This window comes from Oncorhynchus kisutch, linkage group LG4 (genome assembly GCF_002021735.2).
Source record: "Oncorhynchus kisutch isolate 150728-3 linkage group LG4, Okis_V2, whole genome shotgun sequence".
Lineage (NCBI taxonomy): Eukaryota > Metazoa > Chordata > Actinopteri > Salmoniformes > Salmonidae > Oncorhynchus > Oncorhynchus kisutch.
This window is the reverse complement of record NC_034177.2, coordinates 38,890,422-38,909,665: the sequence shown is the minus strand read 5'-3', so window position 1 is coordinate 38,909,665 and position 19,244 is coordinate 38,890,422. Positions and strand designations below refer to the sequence as shown.

The window sequence follows — 19,244 nt, the reverse complement described above, 5'->3', positions numbered from 1 at the left end:
CCTATCAATTCCCCTTTTCTATTCCTAGTATATCTAGCTAGGTGGACTCGTTTTTGAGTGTATAGTGTGTGTGTGTGTGTGTGTATATACAGTGCCATGCGAAAGTATTCGGCCCCCTTGAACTTTGCGACCTTTTGCCACATTTCAGGCTTCAAACATAAAGATATAAAACTGTATTTTTTTGTGAAGAATCAACAACAAGTGGGACACAATCATGAAGTGGAACGACATTTATTGGATATTTCAAACTTTTTTAACAAATCAAAAACTGAAATTGGGCGTGCAAAATTATTCAGCCCCCTTAAGTTAATACTTTGTAGCGCCACCTTTTGCTGCGATTACAGCTGTAAGTCGCTTGGGGTATGTCTCTATCAGTTTTGCACATCGAGAGACTGAGCATTTTTCCCATTCCTCCTTGCAAAACAGCTCGAGCTCAGTGAGGTTGGATGGAGAGCATTTGTGAACAGCAGTTTTCAGTTCTTTCCACAGATTCTCGATTGGATTCAGGTCTGGACTTTGACTTGGCCATTCTAACACCTGGATATGTTTATTTTTGAACCATTTCCATTGTAGATTTTGCTTTATGTTTTGGATCATTGTCTTGTTGGAAGACAAATCTCCGTCCCAGTCTCAGGTCTTTTGCAGACTCCATCAGGTTTTCTTCCAGAATGGTCCTGTATTTGGCTCCATCCATCTTCCCATCAATTTTAACCATCTTCCCTGTCCCTGCTGAAGAAAAGCAGGCCCAAACCATGATGCTGCCACCACCATGTTTGACAGTGGGGATGGTGTGTTCAGGGTGGCTTGTGGCAAACTTTAAACGACACTTTTTATGGATATCTTTAAGAAATGGCGTTCTTCTGCCACTCTTCCATAAAGGCCAGATTTGTGCAATATACGACTGATTGTTGTCCTATGGACAGAGTCTCCCACCTCAGCTGTAGATCTCTGCAGTTCATCCAGAGTGATCATGGGCCTCTTGGCTGCATCTCTGATCAGTCTTCTCCTTGTATGAGCTGAAAGTTTAGAGGGACGGCCAGGTCTGGCTAGATTTGCAGTGGTCTGATACTCCTTCCATTTCAATATTATTGCTTGCGCAGTGCTCCTTGGGATGTTTAAAGCTTGGGAAATCTTTTTGTATCCAAATCCGGCTTTAAACTTCTTCACACCAGTATCTCGGACCTGCCTGGTGTGTTCCTTGTTCTTCATGATGCTCTCGGCGCTTTTAACGGACCCCTGAGACTATCACAGTGCAGGTGCATTTATACGGAGACTTGATTACACACAGGTGGATTGTATTTATCGTCATTAGTCATTTAGGTCAACATTGGATCATTCAGAGATCCTCACTGAACTTCTGGAGAGAGTTTGCTGCACTGAAAGTAAAGGGGCTGAATAATTTTGCACGCCCAATTTTTCAGTTTTTGATTTGTTAAAAAAGTTTGAAATATCCAATAAATGTCGTTCCACTTCATGATTGTGTCCCACTTGTTGTTGATTCTTCACCAAAAAATACAGTTTTATATCTTTATGTTTGAAGCCTGAAATGTGGCAAAAGGTCGCAAAGTTCAAGGGGGCCGAATACTTTCTCAAGGCACTGTATATATATATATTTATTATTATTTTTTAAAGTTATGGATATGTGGTTGTCTCTGTTTTTTTTCTTGTGTGCTCATTATTCCAATACTCATTATTGGTCCTGATAAGTTGGGTTAATTGATTTTTAATATTTATTTATGTACCTTGATAATGGCGTTAGTGATAATGTAAATACACAATTATTAATTAAATAAATGAACATCGTATTTGCAAGTGATGGCGGTTACTGGTATTTGAATTGACATATTAAGTACGGGAGAATTTAACCACAGTTTTCATATTACCACAGAGTTGTCATTATCTTTGATATTATGGTCTCTTCAAAACCACTTCTGATGGTTACTTTTTTATGAAGTGATGTCGGAAGTGAACACAGAACATTACACGTCACAAACGGAAATAAAACAGAATGTTGTGGTTTTGGCGCTGGAAGAGAAAGGAAATTAGCAGCTGGTTAGCTAGCTGGCTGGAATGTTTAGTCGTTGTATTTTGTGAGATGGATTAACAAGAGGGCTCTCGAGAACAAGGACCAATTGAATCGTAATCACGAAGTAAGGTGTGATCTATGTGAAGGTATTAGTTTTGTTGTATTTATATTAGATCAGTCAACAGTCGTTAGCTAGCAATACCACCGGGTAGCCACAGGTACAGTTAGCTAGCATACCACCGGGTAGCCACAGGCACAGTTAGCTAGCCAACGCATATGAACAGAGTGCAGTACATACTTGCCAGTAAATTAGCTAATGTTTACAGGTTCACACCTCATAGGGAATATCTAGCTAGGTACACTCATTGATATGTTTATGTAACGTTAAGACGTTACGTTCCCACAATATTTCAATCATGAAGCGAATGAGTCATATCCTTATGCCGTCAAAATAGTAATTTCAGAGTCAAATAAATGGGGATCCTATAGATGGGGATCCTATTCTAATTCCTTGGTCAAATACAGGTAGTTATCTAACCTAGTTATCTTTTAATCTAGCTGCCTAGCTAGTAATCTGATTTAATCAGGCTGTAATACACAATTAATTGGTATATACAGTACAGTGACTTTTTAAAGTATTCACACCCCTAGAGTTTCTCAAAATGTGTTACAAGGTGGGTTTAAAATATGTTTAAATGTCATATTTCTGTCTAATGTTCTACACAAAGTACTCTGCAATGTCAAAGTGGAAGAAATTCTAACATTTGTATTAAAAATAAATACAAAAATAACACTAATATAGCTTAATTCGATAAGTATTCAACCCTCTTAGTCAATACATGTTTGGCAGTGTTTACAGTGTTTACAGCTGTGAGTTTTTCTGGGTATGTCTAAGAGCTTTGCACACCTTTTCTAAGCAACTCCAGTGTATATTTGGCCTTGTGTTTTTAGGTTATTGTCCTGCTGAAAGGTGGATTTGTCTCCCAGTGTCTGTTGGAACGCAGACTGAACCAGGTTTTCCTCTAGGATTTTGCCTGTGCTTAGTTCTATTCTGTTGATTTTTTTATCCCCCAAAAAAACTCCCTAGTCCTTGCCGATGACAAGCACACACATAACATGATGAAGCCACCACCATGCTGGAAAATATGAAGGGTGGTACTCAGTGATGTGTTGTGGTGGATTTGCCCAAAACTTAACGCTTTGTATTCAGGACATAAAGTTAATTTCTTTGCCACATTTTTACTTTAGTGCCTTACTGCAAACAGGATACATGTTTTTCTGTACAGGCTTCCTTTTAACATTGTCATTTAGGTTAGTATTGTGGAATAACTACAATATTGATCTATAATTAACTTCACCATGCTCAAAGGGATATTCAATGTCTGCTTTTTTTTACCCATCTACCAATAGGTGCCCTTTACGAGGCATTTCAAAACCATCCCTGGTCTTTGTGTTTGAAATTCACTGCTCGATTGAGGGATCTTACATGTGTGGGGTACAGAGATGAGGTAGTCATTAAATTAATATGATTTTTGAATGACTACCTCATCTCTGTACCCCACACATACAATGATCTGTGCACAGTGTGTCCATGCAACTTATGTCATTTGTTAAGCACATTTTTACTCATTAACTTATTTAGGCTTGCCCTAACAAAGGGTATACTTATTGACTGAAGACATTTCAGCTTTTCATTTTTAATTAATTTGTAAAAAAATAGAGAGAAAATCATAATCCACTTCGACATTCTGGAGTAGGCCAGTGACAACAAAAAATCTTGATTTAATACTTTTTAAATTCCGTCTGTAACAACAAAATGTGGAAAAAGTCAAGGGGTGTGAATACTTTCTGAAGGAACTGTATATTTAACATTTTTATCTGAAAGCATAATTTCTCAAAGTTGGCATATTTATTCAATTTTGGCCTTATCCAGGCCTCCTTTAAGACATATTGTTTAATCTGTAGGTGCTACACAGCAAACATTGGTGTCATATGAAGCTTTACCGCTTGCTCTGTAATGTGTAGTATTTAGATTTCAATAACTTTAATGTAATCTATGAATATTGAAGAATATAAAACATGAATATTGAAAACACACAATTTGATTTGGCAAATGTTTCAATGTATTGCTGAACATTAATATATTAAATGGACATATCAATGTTCCAGAGTTGGCTGTCTGCTACTTTTAGAGTTATGATCCAATTTGTCAGCATTACCAACAATGAATGTGGTAACCCATTTGCAGGATGTGCAGTGATACAAGTAAAAGGAAGGCTGTGTTTGGTTACATTGCCTAGATTCAATTTTCTCTCCACAAATTGGGCCATAACTTTAAATCTAGCATAGATCCACTCTAGGACTTGAATATGCTTGTAGAGTATATCATATTCAAAAATGTATAAAACAAAATTAGCCAAATCCAACATTTTTTTGTTTAAATTTTTCAATATTCATTTATTGAAATTTTTATTGAAATAAAAATACTACTCATATTACAGAGCAAGTGGTAAAGCATCTACAGATGAAACATTATGGAGTCTTAAAGGTGGCTGTGGGAAGGCCAAAATGGCATAAGTATGTCAACTTAGATTCATTATTTCTCAATTATGCTTTTGGATTCAAATGTCAACAATCCTTCCTCCAAAAATCATGGTATTTTTGTTGTTGTCTGGGTTTCATGAGGAATCACAGTTTTCCCATACTATATGTGTGTATGTGTATACATACACACACACAGTTGAAATCGGAAATTTACATACACCTTAGCCAAATACATATTAACTCAGTTTTTCACAATTCCTGACATTTAATCCTAGAAAAATTCCCTGTCTTAGGTCGTTACGATCACCACTTTATTTTAAGAATGTGAAATGTCAGTATAATATTAGAGAGGGATTTATTTCAGCTTTTATTTCTTTCATCACATTCCCAGGTCAGAAGATTACATACACTCAATTAGTATTTGGTAGCATTGTCTTAAAATTTTTTAGCTTGGGTCAAATGTTTCGGGTAGCCTTCCACAAGCTTCCCCCAATAAGTTGGGTGAATTTTGACCCATGCCTCCTTACAGAGCTGGTGTAACCGAGTAAGGTTTGTAGGCCTCCTTGTTCGTACACGCTTTTTCAGTTCTGCCCACAAATGTTCTATACGATTGAGGTCAGGGCTTTGTGATAGCCACTCCAATACCTTGACTTTGTTGTCCTTAAGACATTTTGCCACAACTTTGGAAGTATGCTTGGTGTCATTGTCCATTTGGAAGACCCATTTGCGACCAAGCTTTAACTTCCTGACTAATGTCTTGAGATGTTGCTTCAATATATCCATATACTTTTCCGACCTAATGATGTAATCTATTTTGTGAAGTGCACCAGTCCCTCCTGCAGCAAAGCACCCCCACAACATGATTCTGCCACCCCTGTGCTTCACGGTTGGGCTGGTGTTCTTCGGCTTGCAAGCCTCCCCCTTATTCCTCCAAACATAAGGATGGTCATTATGGCCAACAGTTATTTTTGTTTCATCAGACCAGAGGACATTTCTCCAAAAAGTACGATCTTTGTCCCCATGCAGTTGCAACCCGTAGTCTGGCTTTTTTATGGTGGTTTTGGAGCAATGGCTTCTTCCTTGCTGAGCGGCCTTTCAGGTTATGTGGATATAGATACTTTTGTACCTGTTTCCTCCAGCATCTTCACAAGGTCCTTTGCTGCTGTTCTGGGATTGATTTGCACTTTTCGCACCAAAGTACGTTCATCTCTAGGAGACAGAACACATATTTTTCCTGAGCGGTCTGACAGCTGCGTGGTCCCATGGTGTTTATACTTGAGTACTATTGTTTGTACAGGTGAACGTGGTACCTTCAGGCGTTTGGAAATTTCTCCCAGGGATGAAACAGACTTGTGGAGGTCTACAATGTTTTTCTCAGGTCTTGGCTGATTTATTTTGCTTTTCCCATGATGTCAAGCAAAGAGGCACTGAGTTTGAAGGTATGCCTTGAAATACATCCACAGGTACACCTCCAATTGACTCAAATTATGTCAATTAGCCTATCAGACGCTTCTAAAGCCATGACACCATTTTCTGGAATTTTCCAAGCTGTTTAAAGGCAGTCAACTTGGTGTATGTAAACTTCTGACCCACTGGAATTGTGATGCCGTGAATTATGATTATTTCAATTATAATTCAGTCTGTAAACAATGACTTGTGTCATGCACAAAGTAGATGTCCTAACCGACTTGCCAAAACTATATTTTGTCAACAAGAAATTTGTGAAGTGGTTGAAAGAGTTTTAATGACTCCAACCTAAGTGTATGTAAACTTATGACTTCAACTGTGTGTGTGTGTATATATATATATATATATATATATATATATATATATATATATATATAAAATGGTAAAAACTTCTTAAGGACCGGACCCTTTTTCAATTTTCGCCTAAAATTACATACCCAAAGCTAGCAAGGATATGCATATTCTTGATACCATTTTCAAATGGAAAAAAAAAGGAAACACTTTGAAGTGTTTGGAAATGTGAAATTAATGTAGGAGAATATAACACATATCTGGTAAAAGATAATACAAAGAAAAAACATGCGTTTTATTTTTTTCATCTTTGAAATGCAAGAGAAAGGCCATGATATGACTTAGGAATCTTGGCACAATTTAGATTTTGGCCACTAGATGGCAGCAGTGTATGTGCAAAGTTTAGACTGCTCCAATGAACCATTGTATTACTGTTCAAAATGTTGTATCAAGTCAGCCCAAATGTGCCTAATTGTTTTATAGATACATTTAAGGACATAACTGTGCACTCTCCTCAAACAATAGCATGGTCATCTTTCACTGTAATAGCTACTCTAAATTGTACAGTGCCGTTAGATTAACAAGAATTTAAGCTTTCTGTCCATATAAGACATGTCTATGTCCTGGGAAATGTTCTTGTCACTTAAGTCATGCTAATCACATTAGTGCACGTTAGCTCAACCGTCCCGCGGGGGAGGACACCAATCCTGTAGAGGTTTTTAACACTATCATTGCATCTTATTATGTGACTTGTTAAGCAAATGTTTACTCAAACTTATTTAGGCTTGCCATAACAAAGGTGTTGAATACTTAGACTCAAGCCATTTCAGCTTTTCATTAAAAACATTATAATTTTGGTACCGTTTCTAAAAACATAATTCCACTTTGACATTATGGGTTATTGTGTGTCTAGGCCAGTGACATAATCTCAATTTAATCTAGTTAAAATTCAGCCTTTAAGTAATAATTCATGCCTCCTGGGAATGTAAAAAAAAAAAAAAAAAAAAGTATTACATTATAAGTTTGTTTTTAATGTGTCTGTATATTTTAAGGCATGACATGAGGTTGCGGTGAGTTACCCGACGGGTTGAATTATACTCTTCTCATCAATTATACATATTTTTTTTTTTTTTTAAGTATTCTCAAACTAGAAATCAGCCAACCCTCCGTCGTTCACGCAATGGAAAGATCAAAAGCTTTATTATCTTGGCGATGGAGACAAACAACCGTGCGGTTTCAGGCCATGTGGTAGAAAGTGATATGGAGATAGGGATGGGGGCTAGTGGGTCTGGGCAGGTGTGATGTTTTCTAGGATGTAGTCGTGTGTATGTTTTGTATTGTTTATAAAATCTCAAAAAATAAAATGTGGAAAAAGTAGAGGGTGTAAATACTTTCTAAAGGAAATGTAGCTTGAAACTAATGCCTGCAAAATTGTGTAAATGTTCCTTACAAGCCAGAATGTTGACTCAAATTACATTTAAATGTACTATACCTGTTGTCTATGTGGTTTGTCCTTCAGCTGCTTAAAATTTGAGACAAGATATCCAAAGGAAAATATTGTTTACCCAACTTTTTACAGAACCATAATTTTTTTCTCTCTTCGATAGCTATTGAACCAAGCATGCAATGGTCATGAAAATGGTATATTCTAAACCAGGGGGATGGAGAACAATCAACACCTTTGTGTGAATTGCATTTTATTTCATTTTAATTCAATTTTATGTCTTCCCAAAATAATTCCGACAAAAATGTGTGGATTGTTCTCCTCCCTCCCCTAATTCAGAATATTCAATTGTCATGGCATACTTGGTTCAATAGCGATTGACGATGGAACCAAATATCCAGTATACTTTCTTTTTTTTTACCTATGTGCAGAACCAAACCATATACCTAACAATACTTTCCTGTGAATATTTTGTCTCAAATCTGAGCAGCTGAAGTACAAACTGCACAGACAATCGGTAGAGTAAGTTTAAATGTAATTTTTGCTTCTTCAATATTCTGGCTTGTAAGGAACAATTACACAATTTGCAGTCATTAGTTTCAGGCTGTGTATACCAATTAAGTGATTAACTGGACTACTCAGCTAGTAATTTCTCCAGGGGCACCTTATGTAATTTAGGATTAATAATGTACAGTAGCAAACCTCATTAAGACTGCTTGATTATGAAAAAGTAGACTGCTCTAACTTTGTCATTTACCACATAAAATGGTGTGAATGTGTGTTGGTTTGCACATTGCAGCTTTGACAGTGTATGGACTATACACAAGCTAGTAGCTCCATCTTCGTAGACATGGATAGAACACTGGAGAACTTGGAGCCCAGCAGTCCACTTCAGGACTTGGAGGAACTAGACACCACGGGACCCCTGAATCGGGCATGCCTACAGGATGAGCAAGACCTGCTCTTTGGTGATCTCAGTGAATTTGGCACCCTCAACGAGCCCCCTGTCGTCATCCTTGAGACGCCCAGGTACACTGCTGCTTTGCATATTATTGTCCTGTATTTACTAGGAACACTTACTACCATCGGTGCAATAAAGATCCTGTTTCTGTCAGTGTACCTTACGAAGCAAGACTAATGTGTAGAGCTATATTCCTCAATGTTCTCATTCTGCTTGTGCAGCCCTCAGTACCTCAGACGGAGGCGGCGGTACAATAGGTTTGAAAACTTTGGATCGGTAAGTTGAATACATTCTGAAGGCAACAATTTACTATAAAATCCAAGTGTGACATCTCAAGTCTTGCAACAGAAATGTAAAGTTGAGTTGCTGAATGTCGCCACAGCCTGACCTTGCCCTTTTTTTGCAGGTTTCTCTCAGCCCACCTCCCAGTCGAGAGGACAAATCGCTCATCATGACCCCCACTTCTCATCAGATGTCAAAACGCAAAAAGCTGTCCATGCCAGCCACCAGCATGAGAGGTGAAGCCAAACCGGGCACCTCGTGGGCAACCAGTGGTTTTGTTGCTGCTTCATCTCTCATGACAACAGACTCTTCTCTGGTGACCTGGCTGGAACCTCCTCTCCCTTCCTCTATGCCATGTTCTTATTCATCATCACCACCCTCATCCTCCCTTGGTGCGCCCCCTGCCTCGCAGGAAGTGACAGCCGGGGAAGGATTTTGCAGAAACACATCGTCTCAGGCTCCTGTGTCAGAATCCACAGTGGAACCTGGGCTCCCTAGTTACAACAGAGGCAGGAAGAGGACCTGTAAAAGAGCAGCCTCTACCAAGTCCACCTCTACCAAGTCCGCCTCCACATTTGCCCGAGCCCCAACAAACCTCACCACAGACTCCGTGTCATTCCTGCCAGGCACAGAGAAAGAGAGTCATGTTGCTGGCTGGGAGGTTCCTTTCTCTACGGGTAAGAAGATGACACGCATACTAAGGCGAAAAGAAGTTTAGCTGCAGAGTAGATTCTAGGTCACTTTTAAGTGACTCACTACACATTGACCAACCTGACTCGGAACAGAATTCACAGACAACAGCAGAACCATAAGCTTATCCTTGGTGTGTCTCTGGACCCTCTGACTACTCTTATCTCAACAGCCGAAGCAATGTCGCCCAAATATGACGAGGTGGTCATCAGTGACAACGATGATGATGTCATTGTAGAGGCTGTGGTTCGCGCAGTGCAGTTGAAGGAAGATGAGGCATTTGCGCGCAGTCTTCAGGTAGGGATAACTCAAAGGGTACCACTTGTCTTTTTAAGACAAGCTTGCTTTAAGTCAACACTGGTCGACAACACACTGTTGGGTTCTCTACTTCAGGCTAATTCAATCTTAATCAGTACATTCAGGATTGGAACTGAATTAATGACTTTCACATAAAATCTTCCGTCTCCTGATTAGCCTGTGTGATGGATTTTTTTCTCTCTGTAGGAACAGTTTGACCGAGAGGAGCAACTGCAGCAGGAACAAAGGAGACAGCAGGAAGCCATGGCGCCCAACAGACCCCACCACAACTACCCGGTGAGTATTATGTCCAAAAGCACGTACACACTCAATGTGACACTGAATGGGGATTCCACTGTTATTATTTTGAATTGCGCTGCTGTGTGAACTGGTCTGATTATTGTTCTGTCCCCCTCCAGTATGATCCTCATTTAGGGATGAACTGGATGTCGCCCTGGCCCTCAGCAGTGAACTACGCAGCGTTTTCGCCTCTCGTCGCAGGATTAGAGGAAGGTATGTTACTGAACAACAACCACAGTAGTGTGAAATTTACTGCTATGCTTGATGCACTACTTAGTTAGAAAATGGTTTTGTTGCTGTGGTGTGTATGTGTTTTAAGTGTGTGTTGAATCATTCAGAGTTGATGGGAAGGCGCAGAGGAAGAGGCCGATCTCGCACTCCTCGTCGCAGAAACCCCCGTCATGTGGTCTCTTCCCTCTTTGATGACAGTCAGGGAGATAACTATGAGGTACAACTTGCCTGGGTCCATTTGTGAAACAAACTAAGCTTCTGTCCTCTCCATGTAGGCATCACACCTGTTTTGCAGTCAAACTCTTACATAGGTTTTCCAGCATTTTTCTTGCATTGATTTATGTCTTGCATCCCTAGTAACCCCATTGTCTTAATAATGTGGGTTTTTGGTTCATGTGTGTATGCTCTGTTTTGATCTCTCAGGCTCTACTGGCCTTTGAGGAGGGCCAGGGTGCTGTTGTGGCCAAGAAAACCCTGAGTGAAAGAGAGATTGAGAGGCTGCCTACGAAAACCTACGACCCAGCACATAGTGCAGGAAAGACACAGTAAGTCACAAACGAGTACCTTTTCCATAATGTAAGATGGGGCTGTCTGAGCACAGGATATTGTTCCAGCCAAAGCAGTGACACATTGATTAAACTCATCATAGTTTCCAATAAAGATGACGCAGTGCAGTTCACCAGTTCTAATTAAAAATACATACATTTACTTGCTCAGAATATCAGCACGCTTCAGATTAGTGTAGCACTATATACTTCGGTACTTTTTCATTACTACATAAACAACGAGTGCAAAGTTTATGCCTTTTGCCTGCTCCACTTTTTGCTAGAGCACTGGAAGTCTGGGCTGCAACATGTTAGCTCCCCACTCATGCTGCACAGAAATGAAAGATTCACCCATTTTGAATGTTATATTGCTTTTGTGCATCTGAGCTCTGCATCGATTCCCAGGGTAATTTCATGTTTATCTGAGTTATTGCCGTTCAAGCAGGCAGTAAGTTGGCCGGTATGACTTAGCATTGCGATAAAGCCGCTGGAAGTTAATAGGAATACAAATGACATTTTATTGGTCGCGTGGCGCTAGAAACAAGCATTTCTCTGCCACTGCAATAACACATGCAAAACGTGTGTATACAGTGCATTTGGAAAGTATTCAGACCCCTTTACTTTTCCCACATTGTTACTTTACAGCCTAATTCTAAATTTTAAATGTATTAAATAAATCCGCATCTACACACAATACCCCATAATGACAAAGCAAAAACATATTTATTTTTAGAAATGTTTGCAAATGTATTAAAAATAAACATACCTTATTTACCTAAGTATTCAGACCCTTTGCCATGAGACTCGAAATTGAGCTCAGGTGCATCTTGTTTCCATTGATCATCCTTGATTTTTCTACAACTTGATTGGAGTCCACCTGTGCGAAAAACAGTTGATTGGACATGATTTGGAAAGACGCACACCTGACTATATAAGGTCACACAGTTGAAAGGGCATGTCAGAGCAAAAACCAAGCCATGAGGTCGAAGGAATTATCCGTTGAGCTCCGAGGCAGGATTGTGTCGAGGCACAGATCTGGGGAAGGGTACCAAAACATTCCTGCTGCGTTGAAGGTCCAAGAACACAGTGGCCTCCATCATTCTTAAATGGAAGAAGTCTGGAACCATCAAGACTCTTCCAAGAGCTGGCCGCCTGGCCAATCAGGGGAGAAAGGCCTTGGTCAAGGAGGTGACCAAGAACCTGATGGTCACTCTGACAGAGCTCCAGAATTCCTCTGTGGAGATAGGAGAACCTTTCAAAAGGAAAACCATCTCTGCAGCACTCCACCAATCAGGCCTTTATGGTAGAGTTCCCAGAAGGAAGCCACTCCTCAGTAAAAGGTACATGACAGCCTGCTTGGAGCGTCATCCCGCTTGGAACGCCTGAATGCCAAGCATCACATCTGGAGGAAACCTGGCATCATCACTACGGTGAAGCATGGTGGCAGCATCATGCTGTGGTGATGTTTTTCAGCGGCAGGGACTAGGAGACTAGTCAGGATTGAGGGAAAGATAAACAGAGCAATGTACAGAGATCCTTGATGAAAACCTGCTCGGGTCCTCAGCCTGGGGTAAAATGGTTCACCTTCCAACAGGACAACGATCCCAAGCACACAGCCAGGACAACGATCCCAAGCACACAGCCAAGACAACGCAGGAGTGGCTTCGGGACAAGTCTCTGAATGTCCTTGAGTGGCCTAGCCAGAGCTGGACTTAAACCTGTTTGAACATCTCTGTAGAGACCTGAAAATAGCTGTGCAGATGTAATATTAGGACGATGTTGGCGTGGCATTGACTAAAATACAGTGGAATAAAATACAGTATACATATATATATATATATACACCTTCTGTATGATAGCGGGGTGAACAGGATGTGGCTCGGGTGGTTGATGTCCTTGATCTTTTTGTCCTTCCTGTGGCCTTGTGTGTAGATTGATGAGGAAATAAAACAATTTAATATATTTTAGAATAAAGCTGTAACGTAACAAAAAGTGAAGGGGTCTGAATATTTTCTGAAGGCACTATATATTACATACTGTATATTTCACAGCGGTTTAGATGCTACACTGTCTACACTATGCTTGCTTTGTCATATAAACTGTAATTAGGTGAATGATTTGAATTTTAGCAACCAGGAAATGGCAGAACGATATCCGCATAGTGCACCTTTAATCGTCTCTCCGTCACGTCTATAGATACTGTCCCCCTTCGTCTGTCACATCTCTTCCTCACCTAACTCAACTGACTGTGAGCTTGTGCTGTCATAAATGTCATTCATGGGTTTTATGAGACAGTATCGAAGTCAAAATTCTGGTTTAGTGACAACACTACTACTAGTGTATTCTCTTAGTGTTCTCCAGTGATAATGTTTTCCTCTGTGTACAGGTGTCAGATCTGTTTCTCGGACTATACAGAGGGGGAACTGCTGAGGATGCTCCCATGCCTCCATAACTACCATATGCAATGCATCGACCGCTGGTTAAAGGTACACACTTTTTCTGTGGTGCAATATAAGCAGGCCCCAACACAACCTATTTAGACAGCATGTGTTACAATGCAGTTACTTTAGACAGCATGTGTTACAATGCAGTTACTCAACAGTTGGTGTTCTCACCATTTAAAATGTCATTAAATTAACTATTGAACCTTGAGTTTGTACAAGATAAATGGTAAACTATAAGATAACAAGAAATCTATTAGGAAAAAAATACACCTGGTTGTTTGCTGTTGGCAGGAAAACTCCACGTGCCCTATCTGCCGAATTGACATATCCGAGTGCAGTGGTGACTGAGCCAGAGTGACCACGGAACATGACCTGGACCTCACCGGACGTACAACGCGACAACCTCTTATGTGTTAAGGTGTTTACAAGACTTTAAGACTTAAGTTTAATTTTATACTCTGAAGATCGACATCCTACAATAACGTTCAATCACCAGATAAGAGTTCAAATGTTTTTATTTTTTATTAAAACCTCAATTTTCCACCAACATGAAGTTATTCTACTTGAATGAAGCAACTCAGGATCACTGCTATGTTTTAGTATTCTCATTCCACATTGAATGTTTTTTTCAGATCCCCAAAAATATTTTTCCAGCATAGTTTCAAATAAATATTTGGTTTTATAGTGGTTTTGGCAAAGTTGATCTGTGTAAAATATTGTATAAAAAGGTAAATACAAGACTACAAAAGCCAGTATACTGTTTCAAGTATGCTTGGAACAAGGAAAGCATATTAAACCGCATATACTGTTGTACACTGAATGCACTGTCATGGCTTCTATTGAACTTTAATATGGCCTTCAATCGTTCTGGTGTTTGGACTCGTCAGGTGGCTTCTTAGACCCTTCTTAATAAAACATCTTCATAGAGGGCACCATAACTGTGTTATTGTCACATTTCAAGGCAGTGGTGTCGCCAGTCATTCCTCAGGTTCACAGTACCGCTTTTTCATGGCTCTGTACTTCCAACTCCTTGATGACAAACTACCCTCGGGCTATCATTTGTTTGATCATCTCTGGGTCTTTCACATCTTTGTTATTCAAAAATGCAGACTTCAGTCCATCCCTAAAGTAGCCAGCACCTTTGGAATACTCCCATCCAAGGTATATGAGCTGTTGGAGGAGTCGAACAGTGACAATTACCCATTGAAGGGGGAAGAAACGTATATTTAAAAACCAAAAAAATTGCATTGGGGCAGGTAGCCTAGCAGTGAGAGATGAGCCAGCGACCGGAAGGTTGCCAGTTCAAATCCGAGGTCCGACTGAAGATCTGTCAGGAAGTGAGCTAGCAACCAAAAATGCCTGACAATGTACCCTTGAGCAAGGCACTTGCCCCCACCTCCCACAACACAGCTGGCGCCCAGTCTGTATGTGTGCTTGTCTTTCGGAGGGGTTCAGTTAAAAGGTGATGTTAAATTATGATTGGACCTTGTGTGCAATTTACCAATAAAGTTATCTTAATCTTAAAGTAGTGGTCATTTGATTTCTGGATGTCCTGTTATACTTTAGACAAAAGGTCACGCGAAGAAATTGAAAGGGACAAAGTTATGCTTACATTTTTATACAGCCTGACCACTTCACTCCTTAATGGATAAGCCATGGTCCCAAAGGCTAGGGACAATTGGACAGCACACAGGTGACTTAGTGCTGAAACACATAACTACGTTAACATAGTTGCCTAGAAGGTGAACTCAAAACAGTGTAAACAGAAGGTGCTTTATCACTGCATTAATTAGCCTAGTCACACGGTTGCCATCCTATGCTGCGGTTGTCCTTACGTGCACATACTTATAAAACGCTAGCTAGTTGGCTAACTTAGCTTTTAGTTTACTTTTTGGCTAGACACAGCTGTTGGTGTTGTGGCTAACAGTTAGCCAATGCTTTTCTCTCTACTCTAATATATTATGTAGATCACAACAGACAGCTAAACAATAACCTACAATAAAGTTCAAACAAACTGCAATACATAAATTAGCTTTTAACATACATTAGCAGAGTATAGTTACTGTCTTGCACGCTTTGTACAAAATAATAAAATGCAGTACGACCGGATATTTCTAAACATAGCTCTTTATTAGCTAGCTATAACTCGCATGTCTCATACCATGATCAACCGAAGATGACCTCAACACCTGGGTGGTTTTACCCAATCATAGCGCAGTCCCAAAGGCTGCGGCGGTAAAATGCATCCAATTACAATTCAGTATGTTTACACATGAATATTACAGTTACCTTACAAACGGTGTCATTGGATCATCGTTGCATCGCCTGACTGTTGTAAACGTACGCGCAATACAACGTTTACGCAGCCTTTACGTTAATTTGTACCCGGATCAGGGTTTCCACTAGTTACCACAGCCTAAATGGGCTATGTAGTCAAAATGAATGGAAACAAAAATGTGGTGTTCGGTCTTAATTTAAGTTTAGGCGTGTGGTTAGTGTTGTTTACGTTAGCTTATTAAATATCAGTGATACTACCAAGAGCAAGTGTGCGGTTTCCTTTTTCCTTCATCTTGTTCAACTGTTGCCATGCCCCTGCAAAGAGATTGCTCAGATGTGCGAGTGCTTTTAGAATTTTGGTTAATGATGTTTAAAATAAGATTTTAAGAAGAGAAATTGTAGAAACAGGCAGGGTTTTATGACTTTGTGGCTGTGATAACTAGTGAACTCGGATCAGTGGGTCGTCATTGGTTATCACCCCAAAGTCATAAACCCCGCCTATTTCTAAAATCTGATTTTTAAACCTAACCTCAACCACACTGCTAACCTTAAAGATGCACTATGCAGAAATCACTGACATTTCCTGGTTGCAAAAATTCTAATAGTTTGCCTAATTTCAGTTTGTGATTTAAACGAATAAGTATAGTGTAGAGAATTATTGTACCATCTCAACCGCTGTAAAATATCTTTCCATAACCCAAAATATTGTATTTTCAGTTGGTGTACATAACGAAAAGTAAAAGATAAACAAAACTTAACGGGAAGCAGAAATAATGCACATGGACAGTATGTAACTTTCTGGGCTACCTGACCAAATTCACATCTAAATGTAAGTTGTTGCTTTCAATGAGAATGACAGATCAATAACTCACATTTATATGTGAATTTGGTCAGGTAGCCCAAAAAGTTACATATTGCAGTTTAAAATTAAGACCAAAAAGCACATTTTTGTTCCAATTAATTTTTACGATATAGACCATTTTTACTTTGTGACTGTGCTATCTAGTGGAAACCTGACCAGTGTCCTGTTGCTCCTCATCACTCAACGTCCGATTTTCTCAACCGTAGCAATGAGCAGTAGAGAGATAGAGGACTCATCTTTATATCTGTGCCATTTTGTCTGCCACAGTGGATGCTTCCTAATACCCATAAAACCTAGCGGTCAAACACAGAAATGGTTCCATTCGTCTTTCCACCATACATTTTTCACATACTTAATTTGAAGTGCTCGTAAAATTCACTGTGTACATTAGTAGGCTTACCTTGGTGTGAGGTTTTGATAACCGTGTAATTATCAATATAGTAGCCTCAATTTACAAAAATGAAATGCTAATTAGCAAGAGAAGACCTCAGCATGACTACAAATTCTTGCAGGAAGCTCCTGCATGTCATCTCTAGTGACACTTCGCTACCGTTCACCAGCGCGATCAGAGACCTTCTGTGCCCAACCCATGATGAACCCATGTGCTGTATTGAAATGACTTGAATGAAGTGTTGAACTTCTTCCTTCCCCTTTCTGTCTTAGCCACTGACTACACTTTAGCTAGCTGGTCAGCAGAGTAGTAGATCTATTTTTATTTTATTTTACTTAGACATACTGTACAGACAATTACCTGGGCTATTTCAGACCTTATGGCATTTTTCAAGGATGAGCATGTCATGATGGAGACATCTCCCCTTTTCTGATCAGACGTCCTGTCATGAGTTGTGCTTGCTCCTGCTCCTGTTGCGCGTGGCTCGGTAGCACATCAGTGCCATGTGTGGGTCTGGCTGTTTAAGAATTTGCTTAGCTGTCTGTGCAGCTCCCGCTGCCTGCGGGGGTAATGGGGACTAGAGGTGGTATGAGCGAAACCATACTTCCTTCTGAACTCGAACTCAGTGCAGATAAACTAAGTAGAGTTGTCGCAAACGATCTCGGTAGGTATCCCGCATCTTACAAACATACCTTTGAGGCGGGTGATGACCTGCTGGCTAGTTTTCACAATATATTCTACCTCTTGGTGATGTCATTCAAAAACACAATGTCAACTTTCACTGCTATGCGGACGACACAGCTGTACATTTCAATGAAACATGGTGAAGCCCTAAAATTGCCTACCCTGGAAGCCTGTTTCAGACAAAGTGGATGGCAGCAAATGTTTTACTTTTAAATTCGGACAAAACAGAGATGCCAGTTCTAGGTCCCAAGAAACAGAGATCTGCTGTTGGATCTGACAATCTTGATGGTTGTACAGTCATCTAAAAAAAAAAAAACGGAATGACCTCTGCGTTACTCTGGACCCTGATCTCTCGATGAACATATCAAGACGAACAGAAAAAAAATGGACAGCTTTTTTCCATCTAAGTAACATTTCAAAAATCAGAAACTTTCTGTTAAATGATGCAGAAAAGCTAATCCATGCTTTTGTCACTTCTAGATTAGACTACTGCATTGCACTAGTCTCCAGCTAAAGCACTAAATAAACTTCAGTTAGTGCTAAACGCGGCTGCTAGAATCTTGACTAAAACCAAAAAGTGTGATAAGTGTCATATTACTCCTGTGCTAGCCTCTCTCCACTGGCATTCTGTTAAGTCTAGGGCTGATTTCAATGTTTTACTGCCAACCTACAAAGCATTACATGGGCTTGCTCCTACCTATCTCTCCAATTTGGTCCTGCTGTACATACCTACACGTACGCTACGGTCACAAGACGCAGGCCTCCTTATTGTCCCTAGAATTTCTAAGCAAACAGCTGGATGCAGGGCTTTCTCCTATAGAGCTCAATTTTTATGGAATGGTTTGCCTATCCATGTGAGATGCAGACTCGGTCTCAACCTTTGTCTTTATTGAAGACTCTCTTCAGAAGGTCTTATGATTGAGTGTAGTCTGGCCCAGGGGTGCAAAGGTGAAATGCAAGGCACTGGAGTGACAAACCGCCCTTTCTCTCTCTGCCTGGCCAGCTCCCCTCTCCACTGGGATTCTCTGGCTCTGACCTTACTTGTGCTCTTCCATGCCATCCCTAGGAGGGGTATGTCACTTGAGTGGGTTGAGTCAGACGATCTTCCTGTCTGGTTTTGCGCCACCTCCGGCTTGTGCGGTGGAGATCTTCGTGGGCTATACTCAGCCTTGTCTCAGGGTAGTAAGTTGGTGGTCTGTGGATATCCCTCAGTGGTGTGGGGGCTGTGCTTTGGCAAAGTGGGTGGGGTTATATCCGGCCTGGTTGGCCCTGCCTGGGTGTATCGTCGGATGCCCCCCCCACCCTATGCCGGGGCTCTGTGGGTGCTGATGCCCGGCCACCACGGCTCTGCACTTTGTCAGCCCCATGTGACCTTTTGTGTGTCTAGTAGAACGTCTTCTCTCTGTGAAGCTAGAACGACAATCCTGTCTTGAAATAGCACAAGTCCGTCCAGCTCCGATAGATGTGCTCTCGCTATGTGGTATCCCTGTAGTGAGTAGGGTAGCTGC

The 19,244-nt window shown here is 40.4% G+C and overlaps 1 protein-coding gene across 3 annotated transcripts; it reads left to right on the top strand.

Annotated features, from left to right (window-relative positions):
* The first annotated feature begins 1,993 nt into the window (after positions 1-1,993).
* si:ch211-59o9.10 (uncharacterized) lies at positions 1,994-15,047 on the top strand. Of its 3 annotated transcripts, none has more exons than XM_020480969.2 (11): positions 1,994-2,150; positions 8,572-8,801; positions 8,955-9,009; positions 9,140-9,692; positions 9,878-10,002; positions 10,210-10,299; positions 10,422-10,515; positions 10,641-10,750; positions 10,957-11,078; positions 13,465-13,564; positions 13,814-15,047. In XM_020480969.2, exons 2-11 carry the CDS (start codon positions 8,584-8,586, stop codon positions 13,868-13,870), a joined length of 1,524 nt encoding a protein of 507 aa, XP_020336558.1. In that variant the 5' UTR covers positions 1,994-2,150; positions 8,572-8,583; the 3' UTR covers positions 13,871-15,047. The 3 variants fall into 3 exon arrangements, with proteins under 3 accessions (XP_020336558.1, XP_020336556.1, XP_020336557.1); XM_020480967.2 differs by having other exon boundaries at positions 1,994-2,172; XM_020480968.2 differs by having other exon boundaries at positions 1,999-2,155.
* The last annotated feature ends 4,197 nt before the right edge of the window (positions 15,048-19,244 follow it).